The sequence below is a fragment of the Scatophagus argus genome, chromosome 21, assembly GCF_020382885.2.
Source record: "Scatophagus argus isolate fScaArg1 chromosome 21, fScaArg1.pri, whole genome shotgun sequence".
In the NCBI taxonomy this organism is placed as follows: Eukaryota; Metazoa; Chordata; class Actinopteri; family Scatophagidae; genus Scatophagus; species Scatophagus argus.
In genome coordinates this window covers 8,618,959-8,646,716 of record NC_058513.1, presented here as the reverse complement: position 1 = coordinate 8,646,716, position 27,758 = coordinate 8,618,959, and the positions used below count along the sequence as shown (strand labels likewise).

Here is a 27,758-nt window from a genome sequence, read left to right as displayed (position 1 = left end):
CTCAGATTTCATTTCCTTCTGTTTCATTCTGCACTCCTTGTGAGCATATGTTAGGTGGGAAAAAAAAATGCTTTGCCTCGCCTACAACGGCATCAGGGAGACACTTTTAAAATTGCCCATCAGCCAAATGCAAATTGCCTTCGATTAGCCAAGCACTGGTAATAGCAGGCAGTAATCTGAGGCAATTTGAGAACCCCCAGCCTCACACAGATTTTGACCCTAAGGTCTGATTTTAAAAATTTGCCTGATATACACATGTGATTGCACACAGATCATACCCACACTGTTTTGTGCATGCATACAATTTGCACATATGCAAACGCTTCCGGGTATTTTATTATTAATTAATGCAACCACCCACTTTCTCTCAGTCTGCCTCACTACTCCCCTCTCTGTGATGTACACACACTGATTCAAACACAGACAGACTCTCATTCATACACATGAGCACTGCCAGTACAGATTTGCTGACTAATTTTGGAGGATATTCGAATGTTAATGTGAACCTGCCCCCACCCGGTCGTCTCGCGGCAGATGATGCGTGAGCTCTGCAGGTCTCTATCCTCCGGGGTGAACTCCAGGCTGTTGCTCGGGAAGTGCGCGTGTAGCTTGACATTTTCAACCAGGTCATCGACAAAATACCTCCGGCCTTCTTTCTCTCCTCCTCCGCTTCCTCTCTGCTGCTCGGTGACTTTTATCATTTTCACCTGCGTCTCTCCAGTTTCCTCTTTTTCTTTAGTTCCTCTCATCACTGTCTCCTGGCCTGTATTCTCTACTTTCTGTCCCCTCTCTATATGTATCTCCATTCACATCTCTGTATCTCAGGCAGATTTAAAATAATCACTCCACAGTGTGTGACAGATGACAGCCATGTCTTGGTGTAAAGTTCGCTGCTGCCGTTACACTGTAGCTCATGCTTAAATTCTAGTGTCTTTATAGATTTGCGGTCTAACCTCAGTGGAAGATCGAGCTCCCCTGAACATGGCAAAGTGCAGTGTGTGTGTGTGTGTGTGTGTGTGAACACGCTCAGTCCATGTCTTTTTTTGATGCCTTCAGCCTACAAGCTGTTGCACTTTCACTCAGTTGTGTCTCGAGCTGGTGTGTACAACATCTTTCTGATTTGTTGTTCTACGTTCGCTCAATGCAGCCATGAATCCACGCCGCTTCTCTCGACCTCAGTGGGTGTAAATGTTTGAATAGTACCGTCAGTGCAACAGCTTCTCTGGTGTGTGAGTGTGCAAGTACAAGACCCTCTCAACACATCTTTCATGCAGGGCGATCTTAGCCAGAGAGCTCAGTTCAGCCAGAGGGGTGAATAAATAACGCTCTGCTAAAACCTCTCTTGGGGAACTGTACACACACACACACTCATTCATACAAATACATTCACAAAACAGTTTAGGTGTGTATGCGACTACTTAGCTACAAAAACCCACACAGCAAGACAACCTGCGCACATTTTACACGTGGTGACACATTTCCGTACAATTACACACCGACATTTTGGAGATGCAGGAGGCTGAGGGACGGCCAAAGTGTCAAAGTTCACACCTGGTAGGTTTGGGTGGGTGGAGGTGATGGATGAGCATCTGTTTATGAATTGAGGGTAAAACCAGGTCAGCCTGAAGTCAGATGTATTGCCGTATGTGTAATTGTATGTATCGATTTCTTTAAAGAGGCTCCTTCGATGCTATCATGTACCAGCTGTGTAATTGAAGAAGTGTGTCATTGTTTTCCTTCGGGTGGTAATTTGGCTAATGTTAGACGGAGATCCAAAATGGCTGCCACGGTTAATTACACGGGTAGAGGGTGTATTTCAGAGATTATGGCAAGGGATTCTCTTTGTTAAGGTTGAGGGATTTTGAAGATTTTTGCTTTGTGACTCATTTTTACCCTTCTGCCCAAATGCTGCACTTACATTTTCTGTTCCCTCAGGAGGTATAGTTAGAGAAAGGCTTATGTAACATGTATTCAAATATTCTGCTTTAACCAGGGTGAGTATTTTGTCAGATTGCTAGTAAGGGTGTCATATACCAGTGTTAGCTATAATTGTTTTATTTAAAGATAAATATTGGTATATCATGTAAATAATCCAGCAAATATATCACACCTTGTCCATCTTTTGCTTACCAGTTCATTTAGCTGCCTTTTCACTGCTCGCTAAGTGAAATTTTTCTTTTTGTACATTTTTGTACAGTTGGTTACAGTCTCTTTCCACCTCCCTACACTCTGCTTTTTTCATTTTCATTTTGCAAATCCTCTAAAGATACCACGTTGATATTGTTATCATGATTTGTGAAAATCTGATACTGTGACAGACCTAACTGGAAGCAGTATTGAGAGCAGAAATGAATTTCAGTTACAGTCCTGGCCAAGACACTCTCTAAGTAGTTGGCATACAGTGTTTTAAAGTTTTAAATTCACATTAAGTGCCCACAGTGCATCTGTCTCCAGGGACACAGATGCTACCTATCAACCTCACATCCCACTCCAAGCTCTAGTCAAGGCTTTCTGTTTTAGATGGGGGCTGTGGGCTAAAAGTGCTGCACTTTGCTTAAGTGTCCTGGAGTGAAGGTTTTGTTTTGTTTTGTTTTTTCCCTGAGTTTTAGCACCACAATGATTAAAGCATGAAGGAAGGCTGTAAACTGCTGAGGGCAAGAAAAAGGTGTACTCTCATTTTAAAAGGATTTGGGCAAGAAAGAACAGGGTATCTGGGTCAGGCTAGAATCAGCAGGGGCTGAGATCCGCAGTGATTTAGATTCTGAGTTCATGAGTGTAAGTATGAAAGAGGGAGAGAGCAGGGTAGAAGTGGATTCTGATCTTCTGAATGACTCATAAATTACATAGTAAATGATATTGTGGCACTGTTAGGTTGGTGGTGGTCAGTCACCATGTAAGCTTGGTTAATTGGCATATTTTTCCATTTTTGGTGAAATATGGTCACCACCATAAACTCTATAGTGACGTATATGGACATATGTTTTGATTTGTATCATATTGCCGTACAAACACTAGAATGGCCTTTAAACTGCATTTTCTAATTGTTATTACTAATTAGTATTGAGCTGTGAGGTATTGACCATGTGGTGTGGATAATTAATCCATCAAGGACAACTGACTATAGCTGAGAGCACTGTGTACTGTAGGCAACATGCCACTACCAAGAGGAGGGGGATGATGGACCCTTGCTGTTTCACACTGTCAGCCATCCCTAAAGGGGAATACTATCTTTATCTTTGTGCTCTTAACCTCAGCATCAGTTATTCCGCGGCAGATGTTGGCCTCGTCAGGGAACTTCCACCATTACTGATGCACACGTGTCATGTGATTTTCGGCTCTTCTTGCCCCGTCGCTCTCCTCCGCTGGTTATCTGAAGTTTTATCTGCTCACGTGTGCCTTGTTGTCTCGTTCACCATCTCTCCTCTGTTGTCACTTCAAAAGCCTGCAAATGCTCATTTTAGAGGCGGCCGTCCTGCATGTCAGTGAAGGAAGGGAAGCAGAGTGACGGTTATGCTCACGCACGTCTCCCGGGAATAAAATTCTCACATTGGTGGTATGAATGGGAGAGGATGTAGTGCAGGGTGTAGTAACCAATGAAATAAACTGAGACATTGAAGAAAACAATTTATGTTGCATTCCATTTGCATCCCCTAACCTTTCTCTATTCCACCTCTCTTCTTTGTATGAACATACTTTTTCACAGAGAATTCAACAGTTTATGTAGACATTAAGAAAGGTGATATCTCACTTTCGCTGTCCATTGGTGGCCTGTAGAATCTGTGAATCGAACTCACCCAGGCAGGCATCTCATCTTCACTTCTTAATTTTGCCCCTTTGCATTCTAATGTCCCTCTACTCCTCTTCTTCTGCCTTCGCTCCCTGCCTCAAGTATAGCATAATTACATTTTCCAGGCCTGATTTCCATACTAAATATGCATCCCTCCCATCTGCGGGCGAGCTAGCAGCCCAACCTCAACATCATTCTGGTTATCACCGTGCAACAGGCCCTCACACCCTCAATGTACAACCACCAGTGTCATAATTACGCACAGTGAGGGTAGTTACCGCTTCCTGCTCTGCTAAATTCCAAAAGGGATTAGCACTTGTTTTTGACTTTTTTTTCCCCACTTTTTCTGAGTGACTTTTTCAAAAGGAGAAAAAAGGCACCTGATCCATTTGTTGAGCGATCTCTTCACGACGTCCTCATTATTTGTTTATTTACTTACAGTCTTTGTGGTCTAGTATATTTAGCTCATTAGCTTTAATAACTATTGACCTGCAATTTCTTTGACTAGCTCCCCTGCTGTGTCCAGATATAACGATTCTACAAGCAGCAGAACCTGGTTAATGAAGTACAAATGGTTGTACTTCCTGCAGGCCCCCTCTTGAGTGTTCAGTACACGTCATATAGAGCTGCCACATTGCATGTACCTACACATAAGGTCTGCTGTTGTAGATTTATATTGTTGACAGCTGAACACCTGACCTCTCTTTCTTCCTTCACTGCGTATCTTGGAATTTATTTTTCATAAACAGTCACATAACATCATAACACATGATTTCCAGATAATTGCTAAGTCGGTTGTCCGCAAAGGAGCTGTGTTATTTTAGCTACGGTGGAGAATTCATGCATCTGACATTGTGACTGAGTATCAGCCATTAAATAGATCTTTATCTGTGAAGCACACATGCTTGTTGTCTGTAAGGAAATATAGATATCAACTCGAAAGGGTCCCTGCTCAGGGTGGCTGGTCAGACAGTATTTTCAGTGGTTACTCTGGCAGAAAACGAATTCTCTGTGTTGTTATCCTGACAGTTCTCTGCCTCAGTTGTCAAAATAGTGGCATTAGGATAGTTTTCATCCTAAGCCCCTATTAAAGAACTTATCAAGAGTTGGTGCTGCTGGCCTGCAGGCTGCTGCAGAGCTCCTGCTCACTAAGCAAACCTGGAGTCTCTGATAACATGAATGCACACACACACACACACACACACACACTTTTCCTTTTTTATGAAATAGCTCCTCTTAATAAAGATTTCCTTTTCAAGGGCAAAATCACTTCAGCAGCTTATTTGTTATGATGTCTGCGCAACAATCAACCCTGCCAGCAGTCACGCTGACATCCTGTCTAAATCAAAAACCACTTATACATGAATATTCAGCTGTAGTTCTGTCATCTCTCTTGTGGCAAAAAAGTGATCACCAGTTGATTCCAATTTGATATCAAATATTGAACGTTTGTTTTGAAAACCAGTTAAATAAAAACACTCACTACGGGTTTATGTAGCATTAAATATGGTTTTTGGTTCTGTATAAGTTAAAGTAAAATCATCAACTATCATATAAACAGTACTTGTACCAAACATCTGCATAATGCTTTGCATCTTATCTTCTATACTTTATCCGTGTGTCACACAGATTAAACTGAAAAGACCATTGAACAGGAAGATTGGAGTTGTTTTAAGATGCTGATTAATCATTTTGCTTGAAAAACACTTCTCAATCATTTCTTTCTTCATTTGGTGCTGAATAAGAGGTTTCCATTAGTCAACACAGACAATAAAAGACATGAAAACCTTGAAAACACACATAAATGAAATGAATCAAAACAAAGTTAAAAGTACATTGAAAAATGTACACATTGAATGCAACAGCAATGTGCCAAAGATAAATTTCATTGTTAACTAAGCCTCTGAACTCAGTCAGAAAAAAAAATGTCTGAGAAGAAGAGTGTCAGCACCCTTTAACCTTATTATTTGATGATAAAAGTAAAACTTACATAAACTGTCATGCTACTCCTGGTGAAAAATCAGTACTTTCTGAATGTGGGCTCCCCATCTAGGATCATTAGTCACACTGATGAGCCTCCCTCGGATTATATGAAAAGAAGCTATTCTCCTTTACTGATGTTTGATCCACTTCGCGTGAACAAAGTTATTGATTTAATTGCTAAAACGAAAAATTAAGCAGCAGGAGATGATGACATCTGCTTATTATATCATAAGGTGTCCTGTTGCTGCAGACAGCAATGCTTATATAACAACTTGGGACGACTTTATTGGAAAAAAGACATTAAGTCATCAAGTTGCATAAAACAAACAGCAAATATGCTTGGGAAATATGCTTATTTGCCCTCTTTTGGAAAGATAGATGAGGATTTTAATGCCACTCTCATATCTGTTTGAGCTTGAGGTTGGTTAAGCTAATGTAGCTTAGCTTTAAGACTGGAAACAGCTAGCTTGGCTCTGTCCACATGTAACAAAATTCCCTTCCCAGCTCATTTAAACATTTATTAGCTTTGAACAGACCGGGTGAGTGGTTTCCCCCTGTGTCTATACTGAATGCTAAGCTAAGCCGACTGGTTGCTGGTGATTGTTTCATATTTAACATGCGAACATAACAGTGGTATCAATCCTCCCATCTAATTCTCAGTAAGAACGCAAATATGTGTATTTCCAAAAATGTTAAACTGTTCCTTAAAATAAACTGAAAAGGTCTCTTGTATAATCATGGCAAATCCACAAAGAAAATGAAAATCATTTTGAGATTCCAAGTTTCTTTGTCATCTCATTGTTTTCCCAATTGTGCACCATGCTGACCAGGCACATTAAAACACAGTTTAAAGTTCAAATGTTTATTTTTCAAAGAAACAAATGAAGACAAACTGAAAGCAATTGAACTAATAAAGTTATAGGGCCATTAAAAGAGGGTCCACAAAACCTAGCTCGCCCAAAAAACGTGCTAACAGACCTAACAAACTCAAAAGATCTTGTGTTGACCACTGTAAGTAATACTTTTTTTAAAATATCTTTTCCACCTTTTCCTCAGATGAGCAGTAAGCGCTCCAGCAGCTTCCGACGAGCCATTGCCAATGGCCGCCGCACGCTGCAGAGGGAGATCCTGCTGGATGAGACAGGGCTGGGTTTGTACAAACGTTTTGTTCGCTATGTGGCCTATGAGATCCTGCCCTGCGAGACAGACCGACGCTGGTACTTCCACCAGAACCGCCTGTGTCCCCCACCTGTCTTCATCGCCATCGTCACCATCGTACAGGTGAGATTTAGGAGGTCATGTCATGGACTTGTCCAATACTGGACTGAATACAGGCTATTGTACTGATTCAGATATTTGGAAAAAAATCTTTTGCCTGCCTTATTTTAGTTGAGTATGTACTACTAACCCACAGCACTGACTTAACACTGTTCTGTTGGCTCAGCTGTTCGTTTCAGACCTGCTGAAGAGATTTTCTGCCTTTGATCACACGCTTGTACTGTGAGCTCGATATGAGCTGGTAACCCATTTGGGAGTCAGGGGCTTAGTGGGTGCATTTAATGCCATCCCTCCGAGCTGAAACCCTCGGTCAGCTTCCATATACTGATTTTGGAGCTTGGAAATCAGGTCGCGAGCCCCCTAGTCTCAACAGTGGCAATAAATGACCTATTATGTTCATTGGGGGAAAAAAGAGAACTAATAACACAGATTGCCCCACAGACCACTGTTGAATGGTTGGAGATTAAGCTGCAAAAATAACCTACAGCTTCTTAACAAAACTTCAACCTTTCCCACTGAAATCATCATAATACATAGGAAAGAAAGCCAAGTGCTCTCCTAAAGCCTCCAAGTGGCGCTGAATGGTCTGTAATGACAATGAGGATGTAATAATAACAGTTCACATTCATTTTAATTCACGGAGACAATGAGTCATTATTTTATGAAAAGAAATTAATGGATTTGAACCAGATGTGTCGTCTTCTTTTTTTTTTCTTCCTCCCAGCAGTAATTGTCTCCACAAGTCTAATAAGCATCAACTGAGGAATACAGAAAGACAAGAGAACGCCATGCATCCTTCATAAAACTATTGCGGCACAATTTCGCAATTATATGTGTAGACCTACTAGTGTACTAGTCAGTCTGCAGACAGAGTGTGTAATGGGTAAGTCAGGATCCTGATAGTTTGGTGTCATTACTGTGTTTGTTGCAGATTATCGTGTTCATGTGCTATGGCATCATGCTAAACAAGTGGGTACTGCAGACCTATCAGCCTGACTTCATGAAAAGCCCCCTGGTCTACCATCCCGGCCATCGTGCACAAGTGTGGCGCTTCTTCAGCTACATGTTTATGCATGTTGGGTACGAACCTCCACTTATCACATGTTGATTTCAACAGGACTGGTTCAGCTGTGATTTGGTTGGTTGTTGCAGGTGTTGTACAAATGCTGTCATTCGAATCTTGTTCTGTTTCTGTGCTCTCTTCCTAGTTTAGAGCAGCTGGGGTTCAATGCTTTACTGCAGCTGATGATTGGTGTTCCTTTGGAGATGGTCCACGGCATCTTACGAATAAGTCTGCTTTACATGGCAGGAGTGCTTGCCGGTGAGTGTCTTTTAATATAGTAGTATTAGTGTGTAACCAGTGGTGCCTAAAGTTTTTATTACTTAGATTAACCACATATATTTTTTTTTTATATTACATTTGCAAGCATCAAAATGAAAGGAATGAGAAATAATAATGCTGCGGCTTAGACTGGTAACATAACAGCTCTGTTTTTAAGCTGAACAAAGGAAATACATTTCCAATAAGCATCCTTAAGCTTTGCACTTTATTTAAGTTTTATTTCAAGTTAAATATTTAGTCTGACAGCTCACAGCTCCACACTTCCAGTGAGACTGAATTAGTTAGCATCTAGTCCTGAAGGTGACATCCATGAGCAGGCCAGCTTGATTATTTTGATAAATCTGACCCGGTGGCCCAGACCTTTAAAAGAAAAAAAAAAAAGAAAAAACCTCACCAAACAGAATACAGCAGTGTGACTCACTGTACCCCGAGGTCTGGCTGCAGCACTCGAGTCTTTGTTGACGAGAAACCTCATTAACTTTCATCCTCCTCTGAGCCAGTGTGCAGATTGGAAATTTAAAATCCACACTGATTGCTGGATCATCACTGCAGTTTTTTTTTTACTGTTAACGTGTATTTTCAGAAGTCCTATCAACACGACTGCATAAACCTCTTCTCCCTTTCATCTTCACTGGGAAGAATTCCTGTCTTGGATCTTGTAAATCTCTTGCTAACCATTATTTGATTACTGTCGAGAGCAGCAGTCTAATTCATATTGAGTTATAGGCTCTCACTTTCAGTAACGTGCTTTTTAGGCCTTCTTTTCTATGTGACTAAAAATCCAAATCCTTTATTTTTCTTATTCTGCCCTCTCTCTGCACTTACAAGAGTAACTTAAATGGAGTTAAAGCAGCTCAAAACTCCTCGTGCTCTGTAAAAGTCAGACCCTCACCCCTACATGCACATGCGTACTCGCTCTTAACACACATGAATGATTGTGGCTTTGATTTATTTTAGTAATCTGACAGAGAGAGAGAGCAAGAAATCATGCATGGGACTTAGAGGAGGAAAAGCGGGAGAGTAATGCAGGGTTTCTCTCTGGGGAATTAGCCTGAGTGCAGTTTGAGATGCTGTTTGGAGACAGAAAGGAGGAAGAAAGCAGCGAGGAGATGGTGATATCTGTGCCCCCAGAGCCTGGAGATGAACCGCATTCTTCGCAGTGATGGAAATTGAACTGGTGTAGTACAAGTTGAAGTTGCATGTAACTGTCTGGAATTAAAGTTGAATTTCACTGCATTTAACACAATATAAACAGTTTACACCAAATCAGCAACATGATTGTCAACTTCTGGTAGATTTTGAGTTTTCGCTCTTCAGTCTGAGAAATGAGGCAGAGAGGAAGGAATCAGCTGAATTCCTCCTGACCAAGCGAGGAAGAGCTGAGCTGTCTCATGTTCACAAGATGACGAACAGTTTTTGGTATATAATTTCACTGTCTGATTGTGAAAACAGTCCAATAGTAGACAGATTGGGATGTGCACCAGGACTATTTGTGTGTGTCATTCTGTGTGTTGTGGTGTTTTGGAGGCTCTGGTTTGGATTAATGAAGAAAGGCGAGTTCGCTCAGTCAGGAGTAGAGACGGCACTGCTGCCTGCAGGTGAGAGGCCAGTCGAAGGCCTCCTCCCTGGCTTTGAGCACAGCAGGAGGTCAGACACTCAGACTCTGAGATACACTGGTCAAAATTTTAGATGTAATGTAATCAATATTTTTTTTATAATTATATTATTTTTTTTAATTATTAATTTTTACTTTTAGGACTCCTTCAGGACACCACTGACCAATATGAGTCTTATTATTAGAAGCTGTGTGTGTTAAAATGAATGAAATAAAAGAACAACCACCCTGATGTTTACATTTTTTCACAGTTGGTAGCACACATTCATGCTGAGCTCAAGGTGAACTTAATAATCTCCTGAGTTAAAAGCAAGGATATGTTCAGTGACAGTTAACAAATGCTGGAATGCTAACATTGTAAACTAAGATGCTGAGCATGTTAAATATTAACCTGCTAAATAGCATTAGCATTGTCAATGTGAGGATGTTGGCATGCTCATTCAGCTTAACGCACCGCTGTGCCTAATACAGCATGGCTGTAGACTCTTATGTTGTTTTATTGATTATCTGTGGATGTTTAAACTGATGCTACAATGTGAATATACTGTAGCTGAGATTTTATGTCTGGTTTGATCTACAGTGGGGTTTTTTTTTAATTAACATTGCACACTGAATTCGGGAAAATGTGAATCTTACGGACAGATAAGTAAATAGATATGTGAAATATAAGATCCAGCTATTTGTTTCTGTGTTTCCACGCATTCTTCCTTTCACTGATCTATTCAGTGTCTTTCATTCTGCAAGTTGTTTCACTGCCTCACACTTTGCATTTTGCCAGTCTTCACTCAGTCTTTGTAAGCTCACGATTGCTTGTGGATGTTAGAAATTGTCCAGCACTTCAGGTTACTCAGTGAAATGCTTGATTTTTTTTTTTTTCTTGTCCCCTTTCCCTATTTTGTTGCCCACGGCTGTCTCATGTTTATATTCATGCAGTCTTATTCTAGCTCATGAGTTCAATCATGTTGGCTGTCGCTATCAGCTCTCGCACGCATGTTGCTTGTTATTTTTGTGGCAGCGGAGCTTTCAGGTTATGCACTCAGTGTGTGCGTTTATGGAGCGACGTGCTGCAGGTATTGTGTCTTTATGTGTGCGCTTTAACACGCTGCAAGTGTTTGTCACCGGAAGGCTTGCTTTCAAAGCCAAAAGAAAGATTTTTTTTTTCTTTCTTTCTGAAAATGCCTCAAATACTGTAAAAGTGAATGCATGAACTCACATCTCTGTAGTCATTAGCTTGAAAATAATGTCTGCTTCAATTTAAGAGAGGAAAAATAAAAAAGTAAGTTTCACAAAGTACCAGGTTTAATCTGTGTAGGCCATATGGTGTTACACATCTGTAAATCTTGGCCTAATTTAGACTCTGTTGCACTGGTCCTAGTGCACTCAATGAAAATAATGTATGACATTGCACATTCTGTCCTTGGATGTGTGCTGACTAAAGGAACAATTCTGTAATTATTTCCTGACTGTGCTGTCAGATACTGGTCCTTGTCCTTGTTCATTTTGCATCCACTCAGTAATCCTTCATGGCTCTGCTGCACTAACGGGAGCTGAAGAGCTCCATTTGAATTTTATGTTTCCAAACATGAACAAACTTTCACACTATGTTGATGAGGTGAATATAAAATGTTGAGTCATGTTCATACATCTGAGCCCAGCTCCACGTAAAAGAAAAGAAACAGGGATTCCTTTTTGTTGTTGTTGTTGTTGTTTCTACGTTCTTTTTCTCCATCTTTGTCCTGTGGGTCTCCTTCCCTCAGGCCAGCGACTCTTTTGTGTGTTCCAGGACATCAACAGGTGCCAAAACACCATGTTTTACCTCGTAGCTCTGAGTGAGCCTCGGGGTGTCTGCCTCCCCTAACACCTTACACTTGAGACAAATCAAATGTAATCTTCCAGCAGCCTCTCATGACAGCAAGCCAGAGTCTGCTGTCTCACCATGTCCCACTCAGCTCAGTGTGTTGATGACGTTTCAGTGTCGACATACTTTTTTTTTTTTTTCCTGCTGTTTGCTGCCTGTCAGAGTTGATTCTCCAAACTTCAGTGTGACAAAACATTGACCTGCGGCAAAGCTTTCACTGTGACACATCTGATTTTCTCTTTCTGAAAATATCAGCAAATCCTAAAGATTCTGCCACCTTCACCTTTTGGTTGTAAAGAAAACAGTTGTCATCAAGCATGAAAGAAAGTGTTTAAGACCTTATTCAGAGAAAGTATAAGTGTGAGAGTGTGTGTCATGTGTCCTTCACTGTTGTTGCCTGTCATCAGACTCTCTGCACTGTTTGTCATTGCAGAAAAATAATCTTTAAAATATATTTTAATTGGATTTTGTTTTGGTTTATTTATTTATTTTTGATTATTTTAATGGGGATGTAGACATACACGTAGAATATTCACTGAGCCGAATAATGCCACAAATCATAGCATTTAATTTGCAGTGCTTGTCCCCAGATGGGCTTTTAGAAAAACAAATACGTGCATAGTGCAATAAAAAATACAATAAAAATGCAATAAAATCTGTATGCAAATTTACAATACAGACAAGTACAAGATAAAAGTGATAATAAAAGTGCCACAAAATAATATAAATTCATGTGGATAGACATCTCATCTCACCCCCGGCCATGTGCCTAATTTTTGTTCAGAAACTGTTTCAGCATCTACTACGAGTATTTTTACTGAGCTTAAATGCGGTTGATAGTAGATACTTTTCTCCAGTATTCCCACATTAATGCTGCTTAATATTTCTACTCCACTAAATTTCAGAAGGAAATTTTGTACTTCTTGCTTCAATTTCAATTTTTTTCAATTGCTTGAATTTCCCTCGGGATCAATAAAGTATTTATCTATCCACACTGATCATATGTTTTGTATGTAAACACTAAATCTGAAAATCAACCAGTGACTAAATACAGTGAATAGATAGATAGATAGATAGATACTTTATTGATCCCGAGGGAATCATAAACTGGTTGATTTTCAGATTTAGTGTTTACATACAAAACATATGATCAGTGTGTAAAACATGATGATTTCTTAAAGACATAATAAACCAGCAGTATATAAAGTACTTCAATTGTCTTCACCTCAAGCAACTACAACATTAAAGTACTGCTTACATACTGGTGTTAATATATCAAAGATATTGACCCAATATTTTATGTATATATAAAATCCATGGGCCAGTATGCATAATGAATACTTTGATCATTTAAATTGAAATGATATGACGCAGATTTTTTAAAATTAAATATTTTTGTTTATGTAATGTCCAAAAACAGTGGAAAAATACCCATAAGACCTTCTAATAGCCCAAGGAGATGTTTTCACATCTTTTCACATCTGCGATATGGTAATGACAAACTGCAAAGCTTCTCATTTGAGAAGGTGGAAGCAGAGAATATTTTGTATTTTTCTAGAATATTTTCTTCCCACTACTGGCCTCGGATGAATAAAGGTTTAACAATATTCAGATATATGCATCTGAGTCACTGAACTGGAAACCCTGAGAGGTTTCAGGTGGATTAGCTCACTGACCTATAGAAGAGCCTATAGTTTGAATTATGCAGGCAGATTTTCTCCTCCTTGTGTTCATGAGCCTGTTAACAAAATTGTTGCTATTAACTGTAACTGTAAACAGGCCAACCAATGCTGGAAAACACTTTGCCCATAATGCTTATTGGTGTCGTCAGTCAGGAGAAGGACGAGACATGTGACCTGCTGTTGTTTGTGGCCTGTTAAGAAATTGTAATGGAAAATAAATAAATGACCGCATGTCAGTATAACCTCATTGTGGGAGCCGGTTGATGTTCTCCTGACTTGAAACTGCCACGCTAAGTAACTTGTGATGTTCAATCCTTCAGCATTTGACTAACGTTATTCTGATATGAGGCAGGATGGCAGCAGTGTCAGCTTCGGGCTCGCTGCACTGTTGGTCCTAATTTAGCCTTATGATTGTTTCTGCATTGTCTAGCACTAATAAAAGCCCATTCATTGTGTAAATGACCGGAGGTCTTGTCTGTGTTAAGCTTCCATTTTCCACATCCCTGTTACTGCACATATTTAGACAAGATACATATGATTGTAGTGTATATGCTGCCAGTGAATAGAGGGCTTTGGTGTGTGGCCAAGAGCGACTTTGTCCGTCATCCATTTTGCTGATGTTTGATATTTGGTCAAAGCTCACAAGTTGCCAGTTCACTTTCATGGAAAACCCCAGAAGCCTAGAAATAAAGCTTTTGGATTGAACCTATAGATTAAAATCAATAAATTCAATTGAGTAATGGGAAATATGAATAGAACTTGCCTACTGTGATGTTAGCTTTCCACACTGGCTACAGAATAACTTTATAGATCTTATTCACTGTTACTCGTTCGTTCATTGTTCTCTGTTAAAGTAATATTACAGAATAAATTTTAAAAGTTTTCTTAAATAGTTATATACTTGATTGAAAATACATGTGATTTCATTTGACCTTGCAGAAACAGTTGTAAGGTCCACTTACTATATTTTTTTCAGAGCTTTTAACTGACTAATTTCACACTTTCTTGGTGGAAAAGTTTCTCTTAAACTAAACTAATTTTAATTTTACTAAACTACATTTTATTAAACTAAAATGTGGGTGAAAGCTCCATGAAGCTCATAAAATACTTGCAAGCAGACAGTGAGTTAAGGAGTATTGTTGTTGTATCTCATGAAACTTCCTGGTATTTTATAGTATAGTCCAATACAGCTTAATGAGGAACTCATAAAGCAAAAACGGTTCACAGTGGTGTTCAAGAAAGGCTCACTGTGACCAAATGGATGTGGGAAATGAAAGGTTGATTCAGGTAAACCAGTGCTGTTGCACCTTTGGACTGTGTCAACAACCAAGCTAGAAGAAAGGGAGAGATGAAGCTTCACAGAATAGAAACTTGGAAAAATAGCTCTCAGTGCCAGAGGGGTATGACTCGGCCTCTGACTCTCCTGCTTTGGATCTGACTCACATCAGGCACTGGCGTAGAGATATTTAACAATGCACTGATTGGATTGGCTTGAGGTGAATTTGGGGAGGACTGTGGAGAACAGGAGGCATTTTAGGACTGTGAAAGCTCTGGAGTCGTCTTCGTATTGTTGCTGCCAGCTGAATACTAATTATTTATTGCACGCTCTTTCTTTGAAGGTCCATTGGTGGAGTGTGTATCTGTGACTGTGCAACATTCAGTTCTTTTAGCCAAGTTCAGCTGCGGACCTCTACGTATGGTGTTGCGCATAACACTGAAGAGTGTGGTTCGGATGTGCTCCCCCTTGTGCTGAGCCGGGCTGAGAAGGCAGGGTGACCTTGGTGCGTTGCAGAGGCTGCCAGCATGATTATGGTAATTCCCAACCCCCCCCCATCTCACCCCACGGTCAACTCTTCCCAGGTGACACCAAGCTCACTTCCTCTACAACCACCCCCTGCAGCCTTGCTGATAACGACACCAAGGATGATGAATATTTTTACTGTAATGCAGCCTAATTGAAGGCAGCCCGTTTGTGCAGACCAAACTCATCGTGTTTATGGGTGTCTATTTGCATCTGCTGCGTGAAGCCAATCCGGGACGGCAATATTTGTCGGACACTCTGTGAGTTAGAGAGGAGCCTATTTCGCTGCTCAGTTTATATTCCATTTACGTCTGTGGTTGGTTTCAAAGTCCTCCTCCGAAGAAGCACATCACCCTTGCTGTACCCATCGTTGTGACTTTATAACCTTGAGCACAGGAAGAGATTTCATGCTCTTTCATCAAAGAATTTCAGTGATTGCCATCCAAGGTCAGCTATTGTGCTTGTTAGCTGAGAAGCAGTCGTGAGTGATAACTGCTTTGGTCGTGCAAAGAATTTTTTCTGTACTTCAGCTCTTCTTGTGGCATACAAAACTTCAGGACCAGTAGGCATTTTGGATGCACTCACAAATCTTTAAATTTTGTGTCTTTTCCTCTTCACTTATAGACATGCTCATGAGCCCACACGCTGTCCCAGCTCAGATATGATTATACTTTTCCACTAATGGTTAGTGCTCTGCTGAGCAGCTCTGAGGATGTGACTTGTGGAGACTATAGATTTTTCCTGACGACCCCTGGACTTTTGGAAAGTATAAATATTATCATATTTTTCCTCATGGGGAAAATTTGAACAGGGTCGAACACTGTTAGAATAAACAGAATCAATCTTTAAGGAACCCAAGGGCAAAGTGTGTACAGCGGCCATGTTGGCACACAGCGAAATTGATGAATTGTATCAGTTTCTCCAAGCCAGAGTTTGATGTCAGTAGTGTGGGTTCTTTTTGGTTCTTTTGTGGAGGGTATTTACACAAGAGAGGTTTTGATTTATGTTGTGTTCTGACTCTCGAAGTGTGCTCCCCTAAGTCAAATTGTTTGTCTAATGATGTGCTTTGACTGCAATGCAGGAGCACAGATGAGTGGTGTTTAATTGCTTTCAAGATTCGGACAGTTTGGATGCTCCTCCGCAGCGCAGCTTCTCAGACTTTGTCTTTTCCTTTATATCATCTGAGGGCTTTCTTCCTTCCTGTCCCTGTTCACCAGGACACAAGGAGATGGATGAAGATGTTAGATTGGATGAGGACTGATTGTGAGTCGTGCTGCTCCACTTTAAGGAAAGCATCAGTGACAGAAGTGATATTTCCCTTACCTCTTTCTGTCTGGGTGACACGGAGGAGTCCATCTCCCTCCCAGGTGGAAAATATCTTTAACAGAGCTTCCCCGGTCTGACAGCAGTATTATAGTTGAAATGAGGCTTTGAAATGGACACCACTCTATTAAATGACATTCGAAGCTATGAGCATTTCAAATGGACTGTAAAGTAGACAAAGGTCTATGTGACAGAGGGTCTTCTTCCAGGTGAGTCACCCTGAAATTTACTTATTTTTACTTTTGTCACCTCTTTCTGCTCACAAAGACTAAAGTAAGTCACCTATTTCGGTATTTGTAGCCCTTCATGGAGAAACATAATTATGATGTTATGTGCACGTTACGTAGATATGACACACAAAACATGATTTTATTGTCAAACATGGTGGCAGCAGTTTTGAACTCCAGCACGTTCCTTCCTGTTTGTTTCATTCAGGTCTAACGGTATACAGACTCACCATGTCACTTCATCCTGTAACTGTGCCTCTGTGTTGCTTCAACTACAAAACCCACTAGAGCCATAATGTTCTCCTGTAACTTGGCAGCACGATGTTAAACACATAACACAAACGTACACAGAAGAAAGAAACTTGTAATTTCCTTGGTGTGTCTTCTGTACCTGCTGTCTCTTGCTCTCACTTTCCATCAGTCTTACTCTCTTCTTATTTGTGCTTAGTAAATAAATCTGATCAGGCAATTCCCCAGTTTATTAGCCAACGGAGCAGCCCTGTGACTATACAGGATTGCTGACTACAGCACATCTCTGTGCAGGACCACAAGATTTATTGCAGACAGGATAGATCTGTCTGGGGCATGCACAAATACAGCAACCCGAACGTCAAAGTCAACAAGCTTGCCCTCACTGATACTCTTCTTTGTGTTTTCAGTGGAAATGTTTTTTGTTTTTTTTTTTGAAAATTGACAGTTTCAGTGTGGAAATCCTTAAAATTTTGTTAACATGACCGAATAAATTTATGTGATCTGGATCTTCTCTCACAGCTTATACTACTAATAGATGGAATGAATGCACAGTGCTGAGTTGCCAGATTTGTTTGTACCCAATACTGACTAAATCACCTGAATAAATAAACACACATTGTCCTTTAATTGTCCTCTCCTGAGTAATTTATTGGCTGACCAGCCAGAAGTGCAACTTTGTGCATATTAATTTGCTCAGGCTTCCATTAGGTTCCCAGAAAACACCATCTTTGCAAATTAAGACTTAGATTAAAGGTTTTACTTTCCTGATTACATCTTCTCTCCAAACCCTGACTAAAGCTTCTGAGAACTCAGTGTGTTTTCACTGTGGCATCTGTGCTTTAAAGCTGTTCCAATCAATATTTTCATATTAACAATGCTCAGATGATTGTCATGTGAAAAGACTTGCTCGCCGTAACATTGGTTTCATTTTCCAGTCCGCGACATAGCCAGTGTTGTTTAAAGACAACAACAAAAAAAATCACCGTACGCTACCCGTCCTGCACCAAATGATGGGCAGAAAACGTTGAAATTTACTGGCATTTAGCAGTTGAAGAGCCAAAAAAATTCCCTTGCGAGTTGATGAAAACCAAACAGAGCTAAAAAGAAAGTGAATATTGGATTTACATTCGCCTGAAGCACATCCCCAAATGAATGCTTATGTTTTTCTGTGTCAGCTAGACATGTAAATATTAAATTGCTAATATGTTTGCCTTATAGCGTGTTATGCTTGCTGGGCGGCCCCTCCAAAATATAAATTTCTACATAAATGTTTAATTTTGGATGAAAGCCATGGGCCAATATCATCATCATATATTCACCTTTAAATCCTATCCTATGTATCTAAACAATTTTTAAACATCTATTAATCCTTTATGTTTGATTGTGGAAAACCTACATCAGTCACATATGTAGTCAGTCAGTCAGTAATCAGTCGGTTGCTAACCACTGACACAAACTCTAGGAAGCAGACAGTGAAAGCATCAGGTTTGTAAATGTTGGTGCAGAGGCATATTTTCCAGGGATTAGGGGATGTTTTTTTTACTGCAACAGCCTCCACTGGAGTGGTTACAGAGATCTGCAGCCTCAGGCACTGTCAAACCCTTGCCTTGGATCAGTTTACTATCCCTTCCTGTATCCTGGAGAGACTGGAAAATACAAAGTTGACCCATAGCTTAAAGGCAGCCTTGAGTAACAGTAATTGTGTAGCAAGTATGGTTTGACCGAGGCTCAGTTATCCGAGCCTCAATGGGTATTATACTGCAGTAGATGGAGTGCAGCCCTGAGTGTGTAGTTGACTTTTACTCTATGCACAAAAAGATTTGATGATGCTGATGATGACCTCATGATGGCAACAATAAATAATCTGTCCGTCAGATGGAATGTGTCAACTTGGCGCCGGAATAATCGTATACCTCGCGTCTGAGCTCCTGCTGAGTGTTAGAATCCTAAATCTTAAATCCCCCCTAAGCAGGAGAGCCCACATGACAGGCCTCTTTAATATTCATACTGTATGTGGGAGCCTCTCACCAAAGCAGAGCGAGCAGTTTGTATCCTCCCCATGGAGCCCGTCTCTTCCTCTGAGCCGGAGGTCTGGGGTTGTCTTCTCTTCTTCACCCGCAGATGGTGGTGTCACCTCCCTGACATGTGACTCCTGCAAAGAGGTGGTCTGCGTTGGTGTTAACTGTCGAGTTAGAAAACAACCCACTTCACTACCCATAAAGCTACTCTAATCACCTTCTTTTTTTTTTAAGTTAACAATAGATGAAGGTATTGTGTAAAAAGTGAAGGGTGATGCTGGTAATGTTGAACTCACAGAGGATATCCCCCTGCCGTTCCCTAAGCTATAAGGAGCTTTAACTTGTTGTTTGGGTTTTACAGCTCACAACATTACTGTTTTGATTTACTCCCACTGCTGTAATGGCTCGCCATCAGCTGTTTCCAATGAACAAGCTCTAAAAACTCACCACACAAAAGGTAGCCAGACAAACAGACTAAAAAAAGGAGCCAGATATCTCCCTCAGGACTTGGTGGAGAGACAAACAGAGCTAAAAAGGAGAGTGAATGTTGGTCTTGAATGCAGATGAATTCTTGTATCACTTCATTGTACTGAATCGAGCAGTTAAGAGACTAAAATTCTACCATAATCTTAATACGAGTAAAAACTTCTGATGATATCTTTCATGTCCATCAATATTTAATTAACATATCTCCCAGCTCCACAGCACTGAAGTCTTAAATGAGCTGCAAAAATTTTATGAGGCTCCAGAAAACTCTAAAAGAGAAACTCAGATGTTGATGCTGCCGAAATGGCTCCAATTTTTCCTTTACTTTGAAGAGATCAGAGACCGCATACTGTATGCTGTGCACTGTGTAATTGCAATTTTGTGGAACCACTAAAAATGGGACATCGTGAATCTCCTCAAATCTTTAGCTGAAGCGTCAACCTTCATATGCCCCGTAAATCCACGTAAAATAGCCCATAGGTGTCAGAGCGAGGAGAGATGAATGAGTCAGGAACGCATTCTGATTACCATCTGTCTTTCCATGATCGTCACTGCCACCACGGGCTGACAAGGCGTTCTTTGAGACGATGTTTACTCTGTGCGGTCCCACGACACACACACACACACACACAGAGAATACGAATGTTACAACATGCATTATAGATCTGAGATCACAACTCCAGCAAACCCCAACTGTGATTAAAAAGAGGCTGTTTTGTTTTATCAGCCCTCTCCGCATCCCTTATCAGCTCATTTGCATAATTAACAGTGTCTGACGCTGTCCTCTCACCAGCTACTGCCACTGTGATTTCTCCCCTGCTTGGAATTCTGGCCTACTTGATGGTGTCACTCACTGCACTGCAACCTTTAACGCAGCGGCAGGTGCACTGGACTGCACAACTTAAATACTTTGACACAGTTAAGAGCAGCTGCTGACTGGGTACATATTGCGCAGTCCATTTGTTTGGTGTATTTTTGTTTTTCTCATTAATAACAGGCCGTCACACTGATACATTCCCTGCACAACAATGGATCCAAGTCCGTTCAAAGTAAAACATGACGCACAACTCGTGTCTTGCATACCGTGCTTCAATCAACAAATGATTTCAGCTGGCACTCATGTGACCCATAGGTCACCTTATATAAAACAATATTTAACATAAAACTATATACTGTAAAACAGTATCGTCCCTGCTTTTTAAATGCTATTTATAAAATAGAAAATGTACAATATCATCATAACATCTTTTTAGAATATTCTTTAGAAACTGAACTGAACATCAGTTCAATCAGTACAATGCAACAAATTCTGTATGATATAAACTTAATTTTTCAAGACACAGCATTCTCAAACTGGTTACATCTCTTAATAATCATAAAACCCCTGTGAGTCATCTGCAGATTTACTTTGAAATTGAGGGGCAGAACACGGTTGAAACCGAGGTATTTCTTATTGATGTTCAGACGTTTTTCCCTCCTAGATTAAAGTTATTGTTCATATATAACAGCACTGAAAGTATTCGCAGATTTAAGTGTCTAATAACTTTACAGTGTCATAATGTTCATGTCTTTGTCACTCCCATCACCACCTGTATTTTTCATATTATAAATTATATCATTTTAACCAGCACATTTGGGGTCTGTTCATTTTGCAGATTATGTTTTGCTCATGAATATTACAGCTTTTAGAGAGCACACAGATTGGAAATTGGAAATCTTCAGCAAGGTTAGCCTGTGGTCTCCTGGCTTTACTTTGATCAGAGATTTGGACCTTTTTAATTGAAGGAAAAATCCATTTAGGAAACATTTCTTCTCCAGGTCTTCACCATTTTCGTGTCGTTAGTCACCTGCAACTTTAGCAGACTGCTTACATAAAAAGAGCCTAAGCAATACTGTGTATGTGTGTGTGTGTGTGTGTGTGGATACATACTCCTGTAGTTATGGAGACAACATAAATCATTAAAAATTAGGGTGAAGACTTGCTTTAAGGTTAGGTTAAGGTAAAGGTTAGGATTAGGCAAGTAATGATTATTGTTACGGTTATGTGGTGGTTAAGCCTCCAGGAAATTAATGGAAGTCTATGTAATGTCCCCCAAAGTGGCGGAAAGACTGTGTGAGATGTATTTGAGATGTAAAATGAAAGGGCACATGAAGGTCAGCTGATGCTGCACAGTCCCTGTGAACAGAGGATGATTTTCCTGAGAAATATTTAAAAAACGCTCTGAGGAAGGTGACTTGTGCTGCTGCGTGATGAGTAATCTGCCCCTCGCTTTGTTTTTGCCCTCCGCTCTAACACTGTCCTTTGCTCTCTCTCTCTCTCTCTCTTCCTATCTTACCTCTCTCTCTCTCTCTCTCTCTCTCTCTCTCTCTCTCTCTCTCTCTCTCCCTCCAGGCTCGCTGACTGTGTCCATCACCGACATGCGCGCTCCAGTGGTGGGGGGCTCCGGTGGGGTCTATGCTCTGTGCTCAGCGCATCTGGCCAATGTCGTCATGGTAACTGTCATCATCAGCATCAGCATCATAATCATCATCTCCATTGTGTTACGTCAGAAAGCGGTTTTCAGTGGAGGAAATATGTCACACCTGTCCACCGAGACCCCAAACGTCTTGATTTTCACTGTTTTACATGTTTAGATAAATATTTGTGCAATAGATGTTAGCTGGAGGTTTTCCCTGCTGCAGCAGGATCACCTCGATGTGATAAATAGTTTTCATTGCCCAGCAGTTTTTGGAAAAATGCCACTAATTATTCTGATTATTTGACCTCTTCAGGGAAGCTCTCACTGAACTCTGTCGATGAGAAATGTTCTGATACTGAACATAACATTTTTCCACTGCTCTCATCATTTGTATTGATGAATCTGGACCGAATTGCGCTTTCACACACTTAGATTAATTATTAAGAACATGTTGTGTCCACTGAAAGCAAAAAACAAGCACTGAATTCTCTTGATGCTGTTTGAGAGTTTTGGGGGGGTTTTTTAACCCCGGTGTGTATTTGTTTGGCTCTGTCACAAGGTTTATATGTGAAATGCCTTCCACGCTCTTCAACTCTCAAGGCAGTGTTACATCTGACGAATCACTTTAACTAATGTCGCTGTTCTCTGTGGGCAGTGGAGATGCCAGCAGGGATAGAAATCAAAGCGCACTGTGGGACCAAAAGCAGAGGCTTTGTAACTGTAGCTGTGGTCGTTGCAGCTGACAGACAGTTTGTTTGGTCTGTTACGCTCGATGTCTGTTTGTTGTAGGAAAAGCCTGCAAGGCACATCTTAGTTCTGCTCCGATTGGTTTTGGGTTGTTTTTTTTTTTTTTTAACTGTTGTGTTTTTGAAGGAAATCTCGAAACCTTGTTCAGCCTTGACCCAGTAAATTCCCCGCCATCTGTCATCAAGCATCATCATCTGTTTCATTCAACAGACATTTTCAGATTCAGTGAAGTTTGGAGCACAGGCTGTGGATGTGACTTTCTGGACACCATACGGCTCCAGCCAAACTACCAGAATACATCTTGGAAACAAATTGTCCAAATTGTTGTTTTGAAAGAAAAATGAGCTCTTACTTTTCCACGTTTTTATATTTCTGTCTTCTGAGCAGCATGATCTCTTTCTTGCGCCTCACACACATCCGATTCCCACCTCAGACCTCCCCCCATCCATGATATTAATCATTTATTTGTAGAAATATTGTGACATTATAAGCACTGCCACTCCGATGTATGGTCACGGCAGGTTTTATTTATCCTTTCCGCTCTGTCTTTAATTTTGCATGCCTTTGACCATTTCTGTTTCTGCTGTGAGAGAAGACCAGGAAACACTGGCCCTGGCTCATACCCCCACAGCCAGGAACAGAAGGAGGGATGTGACTGGTACAATTTTCCATCCAGGAGAGTAAATGTGTTATTCTAAGTTAGAGCCCCATTGTTCTTTTTACCCCCAGAGAATCAGAACTGCTATTTATTGGCCCAATCTCCCCTTCTGTTAAATTATCTCAGCCCTAATTAATAGAGTGCCACTGGGTTGGAACCAGCAAGTGAAGAGCAGCCAGGTGTATAATCATGTCTGTGTGTGGTGTAAGTGCTACCCTCACCTCTGCCACCTCTCTCATAAGGACATGGGTTGTTTTTCTTTCAGGTCTAAATATGTACAGAAGGTAGAGACTGAGGCCTTTCTTCCAAGACTGTTAATATACTTGTGTATGAATCGCTTGTTGGTGTCGTGATTGTTTGTGCTGACCAGACACTTTGGCTCTGTGTTGCAGAACTGGGCCGGGATGCGCTGTCCATACAAGCTGCTCCGCATGATCCTGGCACTAGTTTGCAGTAAGTTGTCCAGATTTACTCTCCAAGCCCCACGCATTCGTTCCTACTGTTGCTATTTATGCTAAATTTATAGTTAAATCATTAAATAGGGAGCATTTGCAACCTTTCATTTTTCGGCATTTGCTTATTTTCGTTGACTTACCGCACACCTCCTCAAAGTTCAGCACAGTGTTTATCATCTGAGCGGGCTTTTAAAAAAACTCTTAAAGCTGAGCAACAGACTCGCAACTCAAGATATGTTCATTAGCTGCTCAGAGTGAGAGCCTCAGTGACTGGACGTGTTGTTGTTGTTTTCCAAAGCGTTTGAGTCATACTACTTGTCCTTTTTCTCAACACGAGGGCCGATACACTGTGACTTTCATTAGTGAGCAATATGCTCCCTCCATCTGTCCCGGGCCTGCCGCCCCTGCACTGAGAGCAGCAAGCCTCTGCTGGGAAGTGATACTTCTCCTCATTGTTTTACAAACAGGGAATACAGCATTTCAAAATAAAAAGTGACACGTTGTTTGTGTGAGATACTGCGAAGACTGAATTAACATTTGCACAGGTTTTATAGAGTACTTATTCAGCTTTGTAGGAGCAGCAACAAACAACAGCAAATAACATTTGGGAGCAATTTTTAGAATCAAGATGTACTTAAATCCTCCTGTGACCTTTCTTTGCCTGCACAAGTAGACTTTGATAAAACACTTTACTTCAGTGCACTGTATAGCTCAGCAAGTATCGAGTCAACTGCAGTCTTCAGCAGGCATATGTGGAAAAGTGACTCATACAAATGACACCTTTTCTTAAAAGGTTTATGAAAAATGTTTTGAATGACAACATGTACACTTTATAGACAAAAGTATCCACGCACACGTCTTTATTATTGAATTCAGGTGTGGTGTGGAGCTGTTTTCCAGGATTTGGGATCAGCTCCTTATTTCCAGTGACAGGAAATCTTGGACATTTTGGACAATGCTACGCTTCCAACCTTTTCTCTTCCAGCATGACTGTGCCCCAGTGCACAAAGCAAAGTCCATAAAGACATGGCTGGATGAGTTTGGTGTGGGAGAACTTGACTGGCTTCAATCCCACTTTCCTGATGAACTGGAATGGAGATTGCGAGCCAGACCTTTTTGTCCAACATCAGTGTCTGACCTCACAAATGCTCTACTGCATGAATGGGCAAAAATTCCCACAGAAACACTCCAAAATCCCGTGAAAAGAGGGGAAGCTGTTATAGCTGGAAAGCTGCCTATGCATTGAGAATGAGAAGTGATTAGAGTCCATGTTGGTGTAATGATCAGGTGTGCCACTACTTTTGTCTATGTAGTATATGTATCTAGATAGATTCTCTGATATGTATCTCGGAGAATTCTCCACGTTGATTCTGTCTCTCCTCCACAGTGAGTTCGGAAGTGGGACGTGCAGTCTGGCTCCGCTTTTCACCACCGCTGCCCTCCTCGGGGCCACAGCCCAGCTTCATGGCACACCTGTCGGGGGCTGTGGTCGGCATCAGCATGGGGCTGCTGATTCTGCGCAGCTACGAGGAGAGTCTGCAGAAACAGTGCTCCTGGTGGGTGATCGTCTTCTCCTTCATCACCTTCCTCCTCTTCGCCATCTTCTGGAACATCTTTGCATATGAGTTGCTGGGGGTGCAGATACCGCCTCCTCCCTGATGAAGGCCCCCCATCCCTACTCTCCCACAGGCCCTGCTTCACTTACACTCTGACTCCCACCCTGATCCAAACAAAGGCTCCCCTTTGACCATAGTTAACTTTCCCATCTCCTCTCAAGTTAGACCCAACTGAGATATGAAATCATTCAAAACGAAAAATTGACCAAGAATCCTTTTTTTACAGATACTTTGCAAATCAAAGAAAATATGTCTCTTTTATTAAAGAGGGATTACAGTAGCAACAAGTACAGGTTAAAGTTCCTCAGATCCATTTTGAGGAACATTATATCTTTTTATATATATGTTGAAATCTCATCCACATTACCAGCGCTAACGTTGAAGTGAGCATTTTGCCGTTTTTTATTTTTGGAGGCTTTTTGAAAAGCTGTTTCATCACTTGTTTCTTTTGAATGCATCTTTGCAACATGTGAAGGCCTCAAGTAAGAAGAAGTTAGACATAATCACACATGCCTCTGGTAAAAGGAGGAAAACAGCAGTGTTGTGTACTGTGGTGGTGACAATTCTGGAAAAATGCTAAGAGAAATTTTCTGTCTTTTGTAAAGTACAGAGACCAGGATCAGCAGCGCACCCTAATATGAGAGGGTTTCAATGTTTTGCTTAAAGGTGCTGGAGCAGAGTAGACGTCTGAATGTTTGGCTGTGACACAAATCAGAGCTGCAGGAGAAGATTTAAGGAAGAATTTCAGGAAGAGCGTGTTCTTGAAATCAAACCAAAACAAAACAAAACAGAAAGACAAAGAACAAAACACAGCAAAGCACTGCTGTAACTCACAGGTGTCACTGCTGCTTTTTTGAAAAATTGTCGGCACACTAACTGAGGAAAACAAAATAACAACAAACAGATTATTTATTTTCTACAAATTAAGCTGCTTAGTAGTTGCTAAGACATCAGTCAAAATTCGTTGCTGCCAAGTGCAAATGGAAATGGAATAAGAAGCCCTTTGTCAGAGCAGTTGCAAGGAGAATTAAGGAAAATGTTGCAGACAGATTTTATATGGCTTCTGTCATCCTCGAGGAGCACCATGAGGCCGGAGGCATCGCTGACATTTTCACTTCAAAAAAAAAATAAAAAGATAATGACATCAATTTTTCTATATTGTTTCCATGACATCATACCTACACTGTGGATACAGAAACAGTTCACATAACATGGATAAGACGGCACGATAGGAAACGAGAGTGACTGTGTGACAGGAGGGAAAGCCAAAGGAAGTTCAGATTCTGAAGCTGAGGTTTCCTGGATGGTCATTACTTAATCCAGTGAACGCCTCCTGTTGATGTGTCAAACGCTAACCACCGATTTGCTAGGCGCACCGTGTAAAATATGCCATGTCATGCTCGGCGAGATAAGGACACACACACACACACACACACACACACACACACACAGATTTCTCCTCTTTGTCTTTGAGAGCAGCCACTGCCTGATTCTATAGGTCAATGTGGACAAACCGAAGAGAAGAAACAATACACACACACACACACACACACACTGACTGACCTCTGCCTGTTCTCGCTCTGACAGACTGAACTGGGGAGGGCGCGGATGTGTCATCACCTGACCTCTGACCTTTTGCGTCCCAGAGGGCATTGGGGTCTCTCAGTCAGGCCCAGTCTATACCTCAGTTTCTCATAGGGACTGTATACTTTTGTAAAGGAATGTACCTATAAAGAAAAAAAAAGAGTGTTATTAAGTTGTCCCCGTTTTTCATTTGATAGTGGATGTGTATATTGTATGTTCATAACCAAGAGTATATTTATTTGTATTTTTTCCCTCTATGAAGGGGAAAAAGAATCATTTCAAATGGTGCAAAATCAATGCTATGATTGTTGTTCTGATAACTCCTGTATGGCTTTGATCCTCTGAAAAATAGTTTATGAGGCAGAACCCTCCCCCACTCCCGGTTTGTTGGATGACCACTGACACTGACTCGAGCTCACTGGGTTTTATAAATCTTTAGTGCTTTACAAAATAAGCCATAGGAAGAACTAATTCGAGAGGGCAAAAGCAGAGGTAGAAATGTGTTTGTTGGTTTGAAAACTGCTGATTGGTAGCTGCAGCGACATTTTATTTTTTTTTTGTGTGTGATCAAGCATCCTTTCCGCTTT

At 40.9% G+C, this 27,758-nt stretch overlaps 1 protein-coding gene across 2 annotated transcripts in view; it reads left to right on the top strand.

Annotated features, from left to right (window-relative positions):
- Positions 1–26,983, top strand: part of rhbdl1 (rhomboid, veinlet-like 1 (Drosophila)) — a 48,189-nt gene extending 21,206 nt beyond the window's left edge. For both annotated transcript variants that reach the window (XM_046376742.1, XM_046376741.1), the window contains 6 exons: positions 6,827–7,051; positions 7,980–8,128; positions 8,257–8,369; positions 22,045–22,145; positions 23,909–23,969; positions 25,359–26,983. In XM_046376742.1, the coding sequence (XP_046232698.1) occupies positions 6,827–7,051; positions 7,980–8,128; positions 8,257–8,369; positions 22,045–22,145; positions 23,909–23,969; positions 25,359–25,630 (921 nt within the window). In that variant the 3' untranslated portion in view covers positions 25,631–26,983. The remainder of the gene's footprint in view (positions 1–6,826; positions 7,052–7,979; positions 8,129–8,256; positions 8,370–22,044; positions 22,146–23,908; positions 23,970–25,358) is intronic.
- The last annotated feature ends 775 nt before the right edge of the window (positions 26,984–27,758 follow it).